Source organism: Podarcis bocagei (assembly GCF_964188305.1).
Source record: "Podarcis bocagei genome assembly, chromosome: 6".
In the NCBI taxonomy this organism is placed as follows: domain Eukaryota; kingdom Metazoa; phylum Chordata; class Lepidosauria; order Squamata; family Lacertidae; genus Podarcis; species Podarcis bocagei.
In genome coordinates, this window is record NC_138130.1 from 29,347,798 (window position 1) to 29,364,795 (window position 16,998).

General features: G+C 42.5%; 2 protein-coding genes across 14 annotated transcripts in view; one reads left to right on the forward strand and one right to left on the reverse strand.

Moving 5' to 3' along the window:
- ST6GAL2 (ST6 beta-galactoside alpha-2,6-sialyltransferase 2) overlaps positions 1-16,998 on the forward strand; it is an 80,600-nt gene that overhangs the window by 54,909 nt on the left and 8,693 nt on the right. For 11 of the 13 annotated variants that reach the window (XM_081198421.1, XM_081198415.1, XM_081198416.1 and 8 more), the window contains 2 exons: positions 2,522-2,696; positions 12,456-12,681. In XM_081198421.1, coding sequence (XP_081054547.1) covers positions 2,522-2,696; positions 12,456-12,681 — 401 coding nt within the window. Of the gene's footprint in view, positions 1-2,521; positions 2,697-12,455; positions 16,968-16,998 lie in introns of those variants that run through there. The other 2 variants (XM_081198413.1, XM_081198418.1) reach the window with 2 other exon arrangements.
- The window catches only part of LOC308589380 (parapinopsin-like), a 46,811-nt gene continuing 38,767 nt past the window's right edge, over positions 8,955-16,998 (reverse strand). The window contains exon 5 of the mRNA XM_081198572.1: positions 8,955-10,753. Coding sequence (XP_081054698.1) covers positions 10,514-10,753 — 240 coding nt within the window. The 3' untranslated portion in view covers positions 8,955-10,513. The remainder of the gene's footprint in view (positions 10,754-16,998) is intronic.

A 16,998-nucleotide genomic window follows, 5' to 3' on the forward strand; every position in this document is an offset into this window, starting at 1 on the left:
ATAGGGGAGCAGAGAGTAACACACCCACCCACACCCACACAGAGAGAGTGTGTGTGTTTAAAATTTATTGTGGAATTAAAAAATTTGCCAGCTTTATTATGAATACAGTGGTGCCTCGCAAGACGAAATTAATTCGTTCCGCGAGTTTTTTCGTCTAGTGAATTTTTCATCTTGCGAAGCACGGTGTCGGAAAAGTTTTGGAAAAGCTTCAAAAATCACCAAAAACCTCAAAAAAGGCTACCACACCGCGTTCTATGAGTTGCTCCTCGAAGTCAAGTCGCACCTGTATTAACGGTGTTAAGAAAAAGGAAACAAACTTGCAAAACATTTTCGTCTTGCGAAGCAAGCCCATAGGGAAATTCGTCTTGCGAAGCAGCTCAAAAACCGCAAAACCCTTTCGTCTAGTGAGTTTTTCGTCTTGCGAGGCATTCGTCTTGCGGGGCACCACTGTATGTCATCTCTTGAGGGAACCGTCTTACTGCACAGAATACAGGAAACTGCCTTATAGCTGCCCAGGGTGGCTAGGGAAACCCAGCCAGATGGGCAGGATATAATTAATAAAATCATTATTATTATACCGAGTCAGATCACTGGTCTATCTAGCTCAGCAGATCCTGCACTGACCGGTCGCATCTGTCCGGTTTCAGGCAGGAGACATTCCTTGGCCTAACTGGAGGTGTTGGTGGCCTTTGGCATGCAAAACATGATCTACCACTTGAGCTACGTGACCAGTGTCTGCAAGTTTTTCCTGTTACTATGGCCTTGCACAACCTTCCTTCCTTGTAGCACCTTCAAGTCCTCCCACCTCCCTGTCCCCACATCACCTGGTGCTTGTTAACTCAGTCATCCTGATCTAAGTGCCTGGCCACCTGTGATTATTTTCCTTCTCTTCTCTCTGCCAAAATTCATTTCTGTAGCTCAAGTGCTGCCACCGGCATACCTTATGAAAATTTAAGTTTGCAGGAGTTTAAATAATGCAAACAACTTGCGGGAGTTGTAAACATGCAAGGAAATCTGGAGTAACTGTGTTGCACTTGGGCTTTTGTTTTCCTTCTTGAGCAGGTGGGGTGTGGGGCCTGCACATAGATTTATGGAAAGCAAAAGGGGGGTCCTGTCCTAGCTGGGAGTAAAATGCTGCAGCACAATTCCTGTACGTATCATCCCACTGCCTGCAAGCCTACTGCACCCTTGTGCAAATTAATTGAAACAAACAGTGTAGTTTATTGTACAAAACTCACATCTACATGTACAAAACTCGCATAGTAACCAATATGACCTCTGTTATTTTTAAGCAGCATTTGAACACGGTTTGACATGGAGTCTACTAGTTTCGAACAGTCACTGTGGATTTTCGGATCCCTGTACCACACTTGAATCAGCGCCTGAATGAGCTTCTCCATAGTCAAACAGTCTGCAGCACGGAGGCGACGTTTGCATATGGCCCACAAATTCTCAATGGGATTTACATCCAGGGAATTCCCTGGCCAATCATGTACCTGTATTTGCAGTTCTGGCATGAATTTCTTCACCACTTTCGATGTGTGACAGGGGGCTATGTCCTCCTGCAATATCCCAGTACCATCAGGATACCTCTTTTCCAGCTCTGGAATAACTCTCTTTCATAGAACCTCAATATATTGTGGCAAGCGCATCATTCCTTCTGTTGGCTGCAGGCTTCTGACACCATAATGATCAACTGACTTTTCATGTTTGTTTTGAGTACAGGATTACGAGTAAGATAGAAAACATGCTTTGTTTCAATTAATTTGCACAATCCAATGTGCCCAGCATAGCTCTTGTGACATCCAGCAGAAAGACCTGTACCCAGCGCATGGACTAAGCATGGTACAGTCCTGCCCACGACTGGTGTAAAACCACCCTAGAGAGTTAACTCCCTTTCACCTGCCGTCGCATAGCAGGGACACACATTGGCTAGGTTTCACCTTATAACAGAACGTTCTCATTCCGAGAGCTGCCTGATGGTTCTCCCAGCTTGTTTACCATGGGAAAGCTTCACATAAGATTTGGAGTTTTGTCTGCTGAGCTCGAATTCTTCCCAGAGAAGAGGCTGGTAACTTAGGGCCTTGTGGGTGTTCTTGAACTGCAACTCCCATCATCCCCAGCTCCTGGATATGCTAACAAGGGCTGATGGGAATCAGAGTTCAGCAACATCTGGAGGAATGCAGATTGGCTGCACCTACGTTAGTGGCAAAGCCCAGTTCTTTGTCATCTAAAAGTCAATTGTAGAGCACGCCCAGATATTTGTTGGGATTGATTAGCAGGCATTGAAAACTGTATCAGTTCCGCTGCTCTATCTAAACTGTCTGCGACATCAGGGCTCCCTAACACATGCTAGTAAGAGCTGCAGAAATCCATATCCACTTTCTTCTATGCCTTGAAGGTGTGTTTTTATATCCACAGGGAGCTGACAAATGTGATGCTTTAGATGCAGGTTGGTATGTGTTTAGCACTCCCTAGAAAATGTCTGGTTTTTTGTTTGTTTTTTGTTTTCTCCCACCAGTGGTTTAAGCAGCCAGACTACAACTTGTTTACTCCCTATGCACTGCATCGCAGGAGGAATCCTAAACAGCCATTTTACATTCTCCACCCCAAATTTATATGGCAGCTCTGGGATATCATTCAGGAGAACACCAAGGAAAAGATACAACCCAACCCTCCTTCTTCAGGTTTCATTGGTAGGTGTGTTTATTGGTAGATTTCTTCATTAGCTGCGTCTGTAGAGTATATGCTGAAGTTTAGCATGTGCCACTTGACTGTGGTGGTAATGAAATTTAATTTGGAGATGGATGGAAGAAGGCATGCTGTTTAACAAATAAGTACCATATATACTATTAAATGCACATGTCTTATGAACTTTCCAGGATTGTGTATCTGCAGGACTTGGGAGAAACAAAGCTTTGTCTAAAACCATTTATTACTAAAGTATACTCCAAAATTTATATAAGCAGTAGACACAGAATGGATTAACCAGGTCAAAGTCTACTACTATAACCAATATTCCAGCAGCAGGTTCTTTGTGGAGCTGGAGTTACAAAACAGTCTTCATTTTATGACCTGTACTGTACCGATGCCTTGAAAATGTCTCGTGTGTTCAGAATGTGAAACACTGATCAGAAGGAACTGTGCATTATCCTAAATCGTGCATGTATGGCTAGGACTTGCTCGGGTTCAGTTGCGTTTAATTGGGGGTATGAATGGAATGTGTTGGCACAGCAAGGTGAAATTGTGACTTGTGACCTCATCCGACATCAGGGACACCACAGTGATAGGTGCAACAAAAGCCCAACAGGACACTTTGAATATACAAGCCATATTCAGAGGAACAAAAAGCAAACCTATGATAAGGACACATAATGGCTTTTACACACCTGCTTTTCCTAGCTCTTGGCTCTGAACTGCAGATTCTTTTTACAACTCTCTGGCCCTGATCCAAATCTACACGGTAGAGCAGTGCACAAGTAGCTCCAATCAGATAACGCTGTTAAGCACAGAGGAACTAAACCTAGCTGCTCCCCCAGTGACTCATCCGACACAGTTGAGTGGTAATATTTGGAATATCTTAACTGCGGCAGCTGTTTCGGATAGGAGAAGCGAGCGTACAACAGTTGTATCTGCCCCTGATGCAGATCCCTAGCTGGATGGAGAGTTGAGTATAAAAAGGAGATAGACGCAGGAATCACACTTAATGAAAAATAAAGGTAAAAACTGAAAGCAAACATTTGATGCTTGTGTCACCACTGAATATGAAACATACACCACATCAATAACCAGGTAACCATGTAATGCGCTTGAAAGTGGAAATTGTATAACTGTTTATTTGAGAGATGAGTGTCAAGGGCAGAGTCATGCATCAGCATCTGATGCTATCAGTCAGCATAAATGTTTCAGGGATGAATTTTTCAGTGTGACTATACATCACCAAATCTCACAGAAGATTGCTGACTCAAGCTAATGCTGGCGGACTGGAATAACTGATGTTGTGAATGCCAAGGGTTGTAAATTAGAGAAGATCCTGCTGGGTTATTTGCAATACTAAAACCTTACATTTATGAACGAATATTCTTGGTGGCAAATTTCGGCATAAATGAATGAATGAGGACTTGTCATAATGTGACAGACCTTTATTTTCAATAACACACACACACACACACACACACACGGAAGGATGTTAAAACTGACCTATTTTCAAATGAGCTAAAAGGCTCTTTGTTTCTTGTGGATGAAATAAAAATAAAAGTTCAGCCCATGTCCTAATTCACTGGATAGCTCAGGCCCATTCACATCCGTCGTCTAGATAGCAAAACTCAGTTTGAATTGCAAGGCATGTGACGCTAAATGGACACTGTGCTTATCTCTAGTCAGGACCAGAAATGCTAATACCCACATCCTGGAAAAGTGAAAGCAGGTCATAGCTGCCAATGCCAGAAACATTGGGATTGTGGGAGCTGGCCACATCTCTTATTATAAAACAGGGGTAGGTTTTGAGGAGAAGCTTTTCAGATGGCTAGGAGGTGACAAGTAGGAATGAAGAACCATATGCCTCTGTGTACTCTTTACTTGTTTGTCCACACGTCCAGAGTGTTTGAAGTGTGTAGAGCCAGAGGAGGACTAATGTATCACCAGATGCCCAAGTTACATACCGCACAGAGGCGCTTTCATAAAGACATGGAGCTCATTCGCAAAGTCTTACTGTGTGAAACACTCCAAAACGCTTACGCTTCCCCATCTAATTTTTTTAAGCACTGATGAGGACGACTCATTTTGCAGCAACACAGTCCATACCCTGTTCCCTTCTCCATTTTACTCCCGTGGTCATTGGTCCAGATTTGCTCAAGTGTACATCTTATTGTATTTTTATTTCTGGCATTTGTATGCTACCCTGTAGCATAAAGCTTTCAAAGGTAGTTCACAAAAACGAAGTGGTTTTTGTGTGTGTGTGAAATGTGTTTGAAATAGGTCGATGTTTTCCCATCCTTCCCATCCCATCTGTGTTTGAGCCTTATGTTAAATGGTTGCTAATGGAAGTGCAAACTCAAAATAAGCTTTGGCAGCTGCTTTTTCCTCTGTTTGAAATTTAGGACTAAATTCTGTTTGCGTGTTCACCTTTTGATCTCTCATAACTTTTAGAAGTATTGGTTTTGGCAGCCGATACAAGAGAGAGAGATGTTCTCTCTGTGACGGCTAATTGGTAAAGAAAGCTACTTTATATGTGCAATTCATTATCACACAAATACCCTCACATTGACTTGATATTACGATCAAGTAAGTGGTGAACATACATGTGTGAGCTGGCTTTCATGTCACTTGATTGTGTGCTAGTGAGAGCCAGTGTGGTGTAGTGGTTAAGAGCGGTAGTCTCGTTATCTGGGTAACTGGGTTCGCCTCTCCGCTCCTCCACATACACCTGCTGGGTGACCTTGGGCCAGTCACACTTCTTTGAAGTCTCTCAGCCCCACTCACCTCACAGAGTGTTTGTTGTGGGGGGGGGGGAGGGAAAGGAGAATGTTAGCCACTTTGAGACTCCTTAAAGGGAGTGAAAGGCGGGATATCAAATCCAAACTCTTCTCCTTCTTCTTCTTCTTCTTCTTCTTCTTCTTCTTCTTCTGCTAGTCAATCCATCTGTTGGTAGTCCTCTAACTAACGAATGTTTCAATGCTTTCACTCTTTCAGTTTTCTAGCTTTGCCATAAGTTATCACTGCAGCATGCATTTTAAAGTAAAGATGAGCTCAGTTTGAAAATAGGAGAATCTGCATCTGTACTGCAATGACATTTCTCCAAAGGCCACTCAGGATCCTTCTCACATCTGCACAAACATCTGCCAGGCAGGTATTTCCGCCAAGCATGACATATTAACATCTCTGCTTGATTTATAACCTGCTAGTAGCTTATCAGACCCAATCTCAGTGCTCAGAAATTAACATAATGCTTGCCCCAACACCTGCTAGAAGTGTTACGACTAAGAAGGATTGGGAAGCAATTTGGCTTTAGGAAAGCAAAATATGTGTGAACTAACCACAAAATATTTTATTGAATTCCTGTTAAAGGGTTCCAGAGGTAACATGACATAACAGAAATACAACAGAGCTTCTTGGTAGCACTATATCTGCTCCCTGTTTGTGCAAGAACTGACATGATGGAACAAGCACTACTATTATGAAATAGCTATGTAAGACTGCTGTGTGTACACACACAAGCACACAGAGAGAAAACCCCACATAGATATGAAAATAGATTTAAGCACCAGAAGCAGGTGTAGGCTTGAGAATCACAAGCCATGCCTAAAACATAGCTGTAGTCAGGTGGCATAATGTAAACGTTTGCGCACATAATGGACTTAGATGGAATAGTGTTTGAATCAGTGGTGGGAACCAAGATACAGATGATGCTAACAAACTTTTATTAGTGTGTGTGCGTGCACACACACACATACGCACCCACAAAAACGCTCTTCTCAAATAAGCTTAGAAAATATCAAGATCTGAAAACTTTCAGGGCTACTTTCTCTTCTAGGAATTAGGAAATGAGCTATGTGCTCCAAGGATGTTTCACTGTGTGCATGAAGAACCCCTGGCTCAGATAAGGGGACAGTATGGAGAAGACAGAGTAATGCTATTGGGTGACAGGGAGAAGGCAGAATTGCTCAACACGTACTTTGCCTCTGTCTTCACCCAAAAGGAAAGCAGTGCCCAACCTGGTGATAACAGAACAATTCAAGGAGTGAGCTGCAGCCTAACATAGCAAAAGAGGTGGTTAGGGAACACCAAGCCACTTTAAATGAATTTGAATCTTCGGGGCTTGATGAGCTGCACCCAAGGGTGCTGAAGGCGCTTGCTAATGTAAGCTCAGAGCCTCTTTCTATAATCTCTGAGAATTCTTGGAGAACAGGTGAGGTCCCTGAAGACTGGAGGCAGGCAAATGTTGTCCCCATCTTCAAAACAAGGGGGAAAAGAAAACCCGGGTGTAAACTACTGGAACCAATGGATCCAAGTTACAAGGTTACAACTAAACCTCAGGAAGAACTTGCCAACAGTAGGAGCTGTTCAACAGTGGAACAGACTACAAGAAGTAGTGCACTCTTCTTCCTTGGAAGTTTTAAAGCAGAGGTTGGATGGCCATCTGTCATGGATGATTTAGTTGGGATTCCTGCATTGCAGGGGACTGGACTGAACTAGACTACCCTTGGGGTCCATTTCAACTCTACAAGTCTGTGATAGCATGTTTAGAACATCATTTTTGCACAAAAGATCTGCTGCAAAATGGCAAATTAGTGTGGTCTTATTTTTACTTCTTTTTTTAACTTATAAATAAAACATGCTAGTCTTGGACTGGGAACCAGTAGATATTTTGAAACGATTGGTAATTTTTGTGATTATATTGCCAACGTTTACAGATGTAGGTCTACAGGTTTTTTTTTTTAATTTCAATGGAAAAAGCAGCTGTGATTCATGTCAGTGGGTGTGCATAAAGATTAGTTTTTCTCCAATGAAGAGAATGTGAAAGGATTCCACGTTGTGGAACTTCTCTGGTCAGTTTTGCCACGTGGGAATCAAAACACTTACGGTTTTGTAGATATTGTTGTGATCATTTGTACATATGTATCTTGAAGTTTTATGGCTACTACATAGTTTTGAATGAAAGTTGCAGGAATTGTTAGTGCTTAGTTTCTGGAATATGCAGCATTCAAAATGTTCTCAAAATCGAGTTTTTGCTAAACTAGAAGCTGAGCTGAATCCCAATCAGTTTTCAAAATATATTATTTCTTTCATACTAAACAGTTGGTACAATAAGGTAAATGAAATTACATTCTTGTGTACTTCCAATCTTCTGGAAATGACTTTTTAATTATCTTGCTAATTACATAGTGTAATTGCATTGCACAAAGATACATGCTGGAAGTTGAAAAGCTCTTGAGTGATTAAAATTGCCAAGGACAAATTAAATTTCTTCCTTTTTTTTAGAATCGTTAATATCCATTTATATTTACTATTCATACAACGAACTTAAACATTTATTTAATTCTGATAAAAGAACTTCAACACAAACCCCAAAATCCCAAGAGTTTGATCTTCTGCTATTGAGCTAATTTCAAACCATTGTTTAAAATTTCCTAAATACATAGCTGTGCGATAAGAGCTTGTGACATAGGTAGCTGAACATTGCACTGTTTTTGGCTGACAAATCCTACATTGATGTAGAAGATAATTCTGTGTCATGGTGCATGGATTGTCATTGCTATGTATGAGAGTCTACAATGGAAGGAGAGTCCACCAGCTTTCAAGGGAGTCCATTCCACTGTTGAACAGTTCTTGCAGTTAGAAAGTTTTTCCTGGTGTTGAGTCAGAATCTCCTTTCTTGTAACTTGAACTTCGGGTCCTTCTTTTCCTAAGCATGAGAAAACAAGCTCACTCTGTCTTCCATGTGACAGCCCAAAGATATTTGAAGATGGTTATCATAATCGCCTCTCAGTCTCCTCTTTTCCAGGCTAAACCGCTGGGATAGTTCAGTAGACCATGAAACTCTTAAATCTCAGGGTCACAGGTATAAGCCCCACATTGGGCAAAAGATTTCTGCATTGCAAGGGGTTGGACTAGATTAGCTTTGTGGTCATTTCCAACTCTACAGTTTTATGATTCTATAAAACATGCCCAACTGACCACTCAGGAGTTTATTGAAGCTTCTTCCTTTGCCCTTTTTGAAGATGGGGACTACATTTGTCCTCCTCCAGTCTGCAGGGACCTCACCTGTTCTCAAAGAATTCTCAAAGATTATAGACGAAGGCTCTGAGATTACATTCACAAGCTCCTTGGGTGTAGCTCAATGGGCCCTGGAGATTTAAGTAACTAGGTGTTCCCTTACAACCTCTTTTCCTATTTGGGGCTGCAGCTTCCTTCTTGCGTCTTTCGTTCTGCTATTGCCAGGTTGGACACTACAAACGCTTCAGGTTACAGACTCCGCTAACCCAGCAGTAGTACCTCGGGTTAAGAATTTTGCTTCAGGATGAGAACAGAAATCGTGCGGCAGTGGGAGGCCCCATTAGCTAAAGTGGTACCTCAGGTTAAGAACAGTTTCAGGTTAAGAACGGAACTCCGGAACAAATTAAGTTCTTAACCAGAGGTACCACTGTACTTGCATGTTCCTCCTCTTGCTTCGAACACAGCTGAAGAAATCTTTATATTTTTAACTTTTTTCCCAAGCCTGAACTTCTTTCTGGGCTTTGCCCCACCTTGGACATTCCCCCTGCAACTGTTGGCTACATGTCTATACTCTTCCTTCATGATTTCACTTTCTTTCGTTTCTTAATACATGCCCTCCTTAAATCTCACCTCATCTGTAAGCTCCTTAGGCAGCTGCACCTGTTTCTTTAGACACCTCCCACTTTTCTTTCTTGTTGGAATTGTCTGCATTTGTGCCTTCATTATTTCCCCTTTAAGAAATACATAGGGCAGGGAAATACTATTAGGCAGGGGAAAGTGGGAAACAGATTCACATCAGGTACCTAATGGTGAGCAAGGGTTGAGGATAGTGTTGTCTGTGTTGACATCTTAGGCATGGGAGTGTGCTTTACAAAAGCAGTAGCAAGCACATACTGGGTAGGGATAACTCAAACAGTAATGAAAATGAAGTTTCCTGTTACAGCTGTAGATTTCTAACCTGGGGGCAATATGTTTTTTTCAAAAGTTAAAACCATAAATATGTAAGTTACATGTGCCCTCTTCACATGTAGATTTCGACGGGACTGTGGGGATCGTCTAGTCCGACCCTATGCAGGAATCTCTTGTCCAACATGGGGCTCGAACCCACAACTCTGTGATTAAGAGTCTCATGCTCAACTGACTTGAGCTATCTCTTGGTGCGCATATATTTGCTAAAATGAAGTTGTTGTCCCATCATCATTTAATAACAATGATGATATTATTTATATCCCTGCCCCCTCCAAATCTGACTGATACTAAATCACTGTGCTTCCTTGAGAAGGGAGATCTACATTTTGTGTTGTGAAAGTGAATCGGAATATTTAAAGCTTATTACCAGCCTCGGTATGAACCAGCAGATGTGTGAGCTAGCGCATATTTACTACTCTTTAAAAAACCAGTTAATACTGTGACTTAGTACACATTTGAAAACTATTCTAGCGGTCAGTGCTTATCAGGTTACAAAGATCTAGAATGAGATTTTTGTGAAGCTGAGGTGGAGGGAGCTAACCTCAACAGAATGGGCATTGAGGCATCTACCGTTAACTTCAAGCAGCAATAATACATTATTCCCTTGCATATCTAGAGCACCAGTCTTTCTTTCTTTCTTTCTTTCTTTCTTTCTTTTTGGTGCTATAATCACATAATTCCTACTTGATTCAGAGTTAGAAACAGTTAATAGCAACAAGTTTTGTTCCTGCTTAATGCACAGCGGATTCCTTAGGGGAAAACAAAGCAAGCTGGCAATAAAACTGTAACATATATGATATAGATGGATTAGGCAACAGCTTGCACTCGTTCACAAGAATGAATTTTCCTTGGACATCTGTGGCGGGCTGTCTGAAACATGCTCTGGGCTTGACTCTGGGCTCAGAAGGCGGTCCATTTTCTCGTCCATTTGGGGAAGTGCTTGCCTAGTGGTTCCACCGCCTGCTTTCTGGTTCAGTTGGATGACTGTGACCTTTGACTGGCAGGTGGTTTCTCCGTCAGCCGCTGAAGCAGGTTGGCAGTGGAAAAGCATCAGAAAGCATTTGTAGAACTGGAAAACAAAAAACAAAAAAACCCAACCAGTTTCATTTTGCTAAACTGCAATTTTCAGGTTACAAATTAGGCTAAAGATTCGTGCATTAAAAAAGTTAAGTGAAGATTCAGATTCTGCTGTTTACATTGCAATCCAACCTTTCCCAAACTTTTTAACTTTGGAGCCCTTGAAGAACGTGCTGCATCAGCTCCGGCGCCTCACAGCTCGTTCCTCCCTCAGTTTGAGGGCCAGAGCACAATGGCCCTCAAATTGGTCCTGGGCAATGTACTTTATTGGCTCAAATATAAGCCACACCTGAATATAAGCCGCACATTTAAAAGTATTGGAGGAGAAAGAAAAAAGACAATACCTGAATATGCCACTCCCTTCCTCGCTTTCCCCCTTCTTGGCCTTGGGGGAGAGGATGGGGGGCTACGTGTGGGGCGGGCATCACTGTGCTGCGCTCCTGGCGCTGTTTACCCCACACTCCTGGCTGCATACGGGATTCTTTTTGTAAGGTCATGAATATAAGCTGCACTTTAACTTTTCACGGTCGGAATTCGGAAAAAAGGTGCGGCTTATATCCAGGCCAATACGGTATATCAATATATTGCCCAGGCCTAATGCTGACCCCACTGGGCAGAATGGAGCCTCCTTGACTTCAGTAGGAAGGAAGGCCAAGTTAAACATAATACAGCCAGACACGATAGCATTGGTTAGCATTTTGCCACGTTGGCTCTAACCTGCAAATCACCCTCTGAGAGCTGCTCCTCATCTTGGGCAAATTGGCCCTGCAGCAGACAGGATGTCATACAAGTCACTGACAGGCTTGGTTGTGCAATGCCAGAGGACCACAGTGCTGTTGCAGGCAAGAGAGGCGAGTCCTGAACCTCAGGAAAGGCCACGGCTGCTGCTTTCCACTTCTTTAGCTTGGAGTCCCCCTCACATGCGGGTCTTAAGAGAAGACTGGGGGTTAAAGGCCATAGGGGAGGGGGCTTATCTGGCTCCCTGGAGGACTTGTGAAGTTTAGCAGAAACTGGTGGGTGGTGGGAGCTCAGGGCTTGCCCAACCAAAGAGTAAGTAGGGCCGGCCGGGAACATCTTTGTCCATTGAGGCAGAAGCCCTACGAAAGGCTATCAAAACACGTGGCACAGTAGCACCCAAATGTATTCCCTAATTCACAAGCTGAGATTCCGCTTGATGACTCTCGAGGCTCCTTCCAACTCTACAACAGGAGGGAGGGAAAGCAGTAGCAAAATAAAGGGGAAGAAAACAAGGAATAGAGGCAGCTTGAAAGGAGAAACAACAGCGCTTCTACCCCTTCACCATTTATTTATTTATTTTTAACAGAAGGAGGAGAGAAAAATGAAGGCTGGAATTAATTCACGAGGGCAGCAGGAAAAACTCACAAGAACAGAGGAGCTATGAGAAAGGGAAGAGGAATTTGGCTGAGGTCAATGGCAATGGATCAACTCCTGTTTTCTTGCAACTAGTGGTGCATTTCATGTTCTTGGTCACCAGGTGGCAGGCAGAACCCACTCAACAGCCCTTTGTCCAAAGAAAATATATTGATTCAGCACCACCGCATGCCAGAGATGATCAGCAATTTAGCAAACAGAACTGAACTTGATTTTTGCATGCGCAATAATTAAAAAGAAACCTAAGTTTGGAAACTTATCCTGGCATTTTCAAATACCCTAAATGTTTTCTCTGTTTTCAGGGATTCTCATCATGATGTCCATGTGCAGCGAAGTCCATGTATACGAATACATTCCTTCAGTCCGGCAGACCGATCTCTGCCACTACCATGAACTCTACTATGATGCGGCTTGTACCTTGGGGGCTTACCACCCGCTGCTTTATGAGAAACTGCTGGTGCAGAGGATGAACAGAGGCTTCCAGGAAGATCTGTACCGGAAAGGAAAAGTGATTTTGCCAGGGTTCAGGTCAGTGAAATGCCCTGGATGGAAGTGATTCCTATACAACACTAAGAAAGGATATTTCTAGAACAAAGTGCAATAAGGTGCTGCTGTCGTACTAATAAACAACAAAGAAATACTTGAAAAAAACCCGGATCTTAGACCAATCTAGTCTTGAGTCTATAAACTGTAATTAAGTAGCAGGCTTGGGGGAAGTCCTTGCTTCTGAGGCCTGAGTATTTATTATTGCTTTGAAAATAGGTTTTGGGGTTTTTGTTTTTGTTTTAAAAAAAGGCTTGCTTTTTGAGAGATGCAAACTATGGTGAAGGTAACATACTGTGAGGATATATGCCAGAAATCATCAAGCAGTTATACCACATGTGCCCAATTGCAGTCCTTTAGACAAGGCAGATTAAACACGAAGCCTAACCTAGTGAAGAAGTCCTTACAATCAAATAAAAGCAAACTTCGGCTATATTTTTCACAGCATCTTTTAAGATTTTCCTCTCTTCCCTCTTATAAAAAGTGCCAGATGTTTACTGAATACAATGGGCCATGTTTTCGTTTTATTTAAACTGTTCTGGTGGCTGAGCTTGGAACCCTAACCTTAAAACACTGGTGCTGGACTCTTTTAACATGTGTTAAGACATATTTGGTCAAATACATAAATTGGTAGCATGCACAGGAAAGGTTGAGTAGAAGACCACCACCTGGCTGTTTCAGAAAATAGCATATTGAAAATTGTTTCCGTGCCAACGTGCTGGCACCAGTGTCCATATTAGAACAAATATATTTTTTGACCTTTTATGTGGGGCTGAATTGCCACACATTCATGTACGCAGGCCTGCAGGCTGATTCTCATTCATCATGCCATAACAACTCCCTCCAAACCCCCTCATGACAGCTACTGTAGTCAGGATGAAAAGTCTTACCTGCAGATGAGCCATCAAGGGAGTAGGTTGTTGTGTGACAATCACAACCCACAAGCAAACAACACAGCTTATCTTTAGAAAGCAGTTGCTTTCTAATGCTTTGTTTCCTCTACCACCTGTGTGGATGTGTCAGGATGCTGTCACTGGCTCCCGGCAGTGGTTGCCCAGGAAAGTATAAAGACAAGGAAAAATGTCTTACAGTCCTTTTTTATTCCAAACTTTACAGAGAGAGGCTATAGAACCCAGCCTCTTGGATAATGGTGTTGTCCCAAGTGAATCTTCACACACCCCAATCTCTTCCACTTCCTCATTCATCATCATCATCATCTTCTCTACAGGTGTCACTAAGTGCCCTCTGTCTTCGAGCTCTTTGCTCTCCTACTTTTAAGACTCGCTGGGTTCTGGGAGATGGTGGGTCTGGAATGCTTTCTAGTGACATGTCATCCAGGTCTCCCATTATTTCTCAGCTTTTCCCCTCATCTGCCTCTGAGCTGTGACCTCCCACAAACCCCCCGTTGAAAATTTATACTATCTTCCTCTTCCTCCTCCCTGGAAGGTTCAGGATGGGAAGGCGGTCTCCACCGTTCTTCCTTCTCTGCCCAGTCCCTGACAGGATGTTAGACTAGGGATCTTCAGCAGCCTTTTCCATTTTAGTTTTCTTTCGCTGCCCCAGAGCCCAGTTGCAGCGCTATTCAGGGAAAAGTGTCAGGAAGAAAGGTTGGGGCAGAGGGCAGCAGGGCTTGTAGTCTTCTGAATGTTCACTACCACTGCAGTATTTATTAGCAAGCCAAGTCAGGGGGAAGCGAGTGAACAGAAGAGAGGAGCTTTGGGGTTGTCAGAAAGTAGTAAGAAGAGAAGAGGGAATTCATCAGGTTACCTTGTGAGCCAAAGATGCAGTGAGATGCCAAACCCTGTAGGTTCTTGCTGTTAAGAGCAGAGAGTCAAAATTCTGGCCCAGAAATATTCAAGCAATGCTTCTGCATTTGCAACATTCCCTTTCACCCCCACCCACAAGTTTCTAGCAATAGAAAGCAAGATCCTGATTCTACTTCTAGGTCTTAAGAATGTAAAGACAATTTAGCTGGATCAAGCTTGAAGGCCCGTCTCATCTTGCACTCTGGTTCCAGCAGTGGTCAATTAGATGCCTCTGGGGAGGTTTGCAAGAAAGGCATAAAGGCAGTGGGCTTCCTCTGTCGCTTGTCCCCAGCCTCTTGACATTGACAATATCTCCAAACACAGAGCATCCATTGGGCTGCTGTGTCAACCTGCCTGTGTGTCACTTATCTGCCTGTCTAATCTTGTTTCTGAAGGTGGTGTTCATCTTCCACATCTTATCCCCCCCCCATTAAAAAAAAAGTGATGAGTTCCATAATTTAATTAAAAGGAGGATGGATCAGGTCGCTCCCTTCAGGCCTACGTAAGACTCCTGTCAAATGCAAACTCTCTCTTGCAAAAGTCTGCTGAGCACCAACAGAGACGTTCTATAATCTTTCACCTTGTCATCGTGCAAGGATAGCCCCCCAGGTGTTGGTAGTGCAGCTTCCTTCCTTCCTTCCTGTTGGCCATGTTGGGTGGGGCTGATGGGAGCTACCGTCCAACAACATCTAGAGATACACGTTCCCCATCCCTGTTGTGTTTGCTCAATCAGAAGTATCCCAGTAAAGGAAAATATAGTGCACATATCTCATTGCTTAGGCTCTTAAAAAAAAATTTTACGCAGCTGGGTTGAGAGAGAAGAGAGTTTGCATCCGTGCTTGTATGCATATGTTTCTGCTGTATTCTTAACAATGACCACCTGCCTGAGGCATAATTCAATTTAAACAAATAATTGTGTTGGGTTCAGCATAATTTTAACCATGGCTTAGCTTAACATCCTATTTGTTTCAGTGGAAGCTAATCTCATTATTGCTAACACAGCAACACACACCAAATACTGGATCATAGGAGTCAATTCCTAGGGGCCGAGGTCTCTTCGCCACATCGGAGGGGGCTGGGCCCCACCCAAAGTTGATGGGCATTGCCATTCATATGATGTGGGTGTGCCATGTAATGTGATCCATTATGTGGGGTGGGGCTTGCCTAGGGGCCCCAGTATTATATTCAAGTTGGCACCCCTATACTGGATACTTTTCTGAATAGTGCCATTTTAATCAAGTTTTATCTAAGGCTTCAACTGCTTGCACATTCCTTCAAGAACCTTAAATTAGTGGTGGCCATGTGGTACCTTCTTAAATGTAACTTAGAAGCGCTGCTTGTCTCCAAACTGAGGTCTAGTACAAACCCAGGGATGCCACCACAGATCCTGAGTCAACCTTCCAACAAAGTCTGGTTTTCGCTCTCGCCATTTAAGTTCTCCTAACTCAACCACCTCCGCAATCGAAACTGTAGTTGTTTATTCCACTGACTTCAGCAGGGTTTGAATTGGAAACTTTAAAAATATTATTATCGGTTCATCTTCTGATAAGTGTTCACTTTGCAAAATTCCACAGATGAAGATTAATGCATTTTACTTCAATGTTGAAGGGAGATGAGAGGGGAAGAGGAAGAAACAGGAGGGGAACTTCTGATTTTATTTTTTAAAAGTTGCAAGTGAAAGAAAGAAAGCAAGCATTAGGAAGTGATAGCTGATTGAAAGTTCAGACTGTTCAGTTTAAGACAGTAAATGAATGTGTATTAGATGTTAAATAGAATTTTGTATGTTTTTAGGCCACCTTATTATATATATATATAGATATATATATAACAGTGCATTTTTAATCTATATCAGAATTATAAATGTTCAGTAAATGTCTGCAACTCCTACTTGAAGTCAGTGAGAAATCTCACTTTAAAAAAGTATGAAGTCTGTTTAAGCCTTTGCTTATTCTTCTTTTTACCAGTTTAAAAAAACAAAAAGCAAGGGTTGCTGGGAGAAGTTAGTTTTGATTGGCATAAATATGTTGAAAGCTTCACACTTTCTCTGCACTGATGGCTGTACAGTTGAAAAGTTGCACTCAACACCTTGGGTAAAGCATACTTGTTTTCTGTTATTATTATCTGTCATGATCTACACTTTCCACTGTGAACTTTCTAACGTGGTGCTCTCTTAATTTTTTATGCATAACGCCTCCAGAGGGTCACTTTGAGGTGTTCTCATGTTTGTTACAGGGAAATCGATCTATGAACTGTTGAGCCAATCTTTGTTTTGCTAGCAAAAACAAAACGTTCATCTCTTGTTGTTTCTTCCATGTGTGACTTGGAGGCATGGCCAGGTACTTGCTTCACCTTCTCAGTTTTTCCCCTCCGCTTGCTACCAGAGTTACTCGTGTTGAGTTCAAAAGCACTGAATGTGGCACTGGGCACAAAATCCAGCTTCCAGTGACTTTTACCATTTATTTATTTTTTTAAAGAGGTGCTTTGTAGCCTGTGTGGC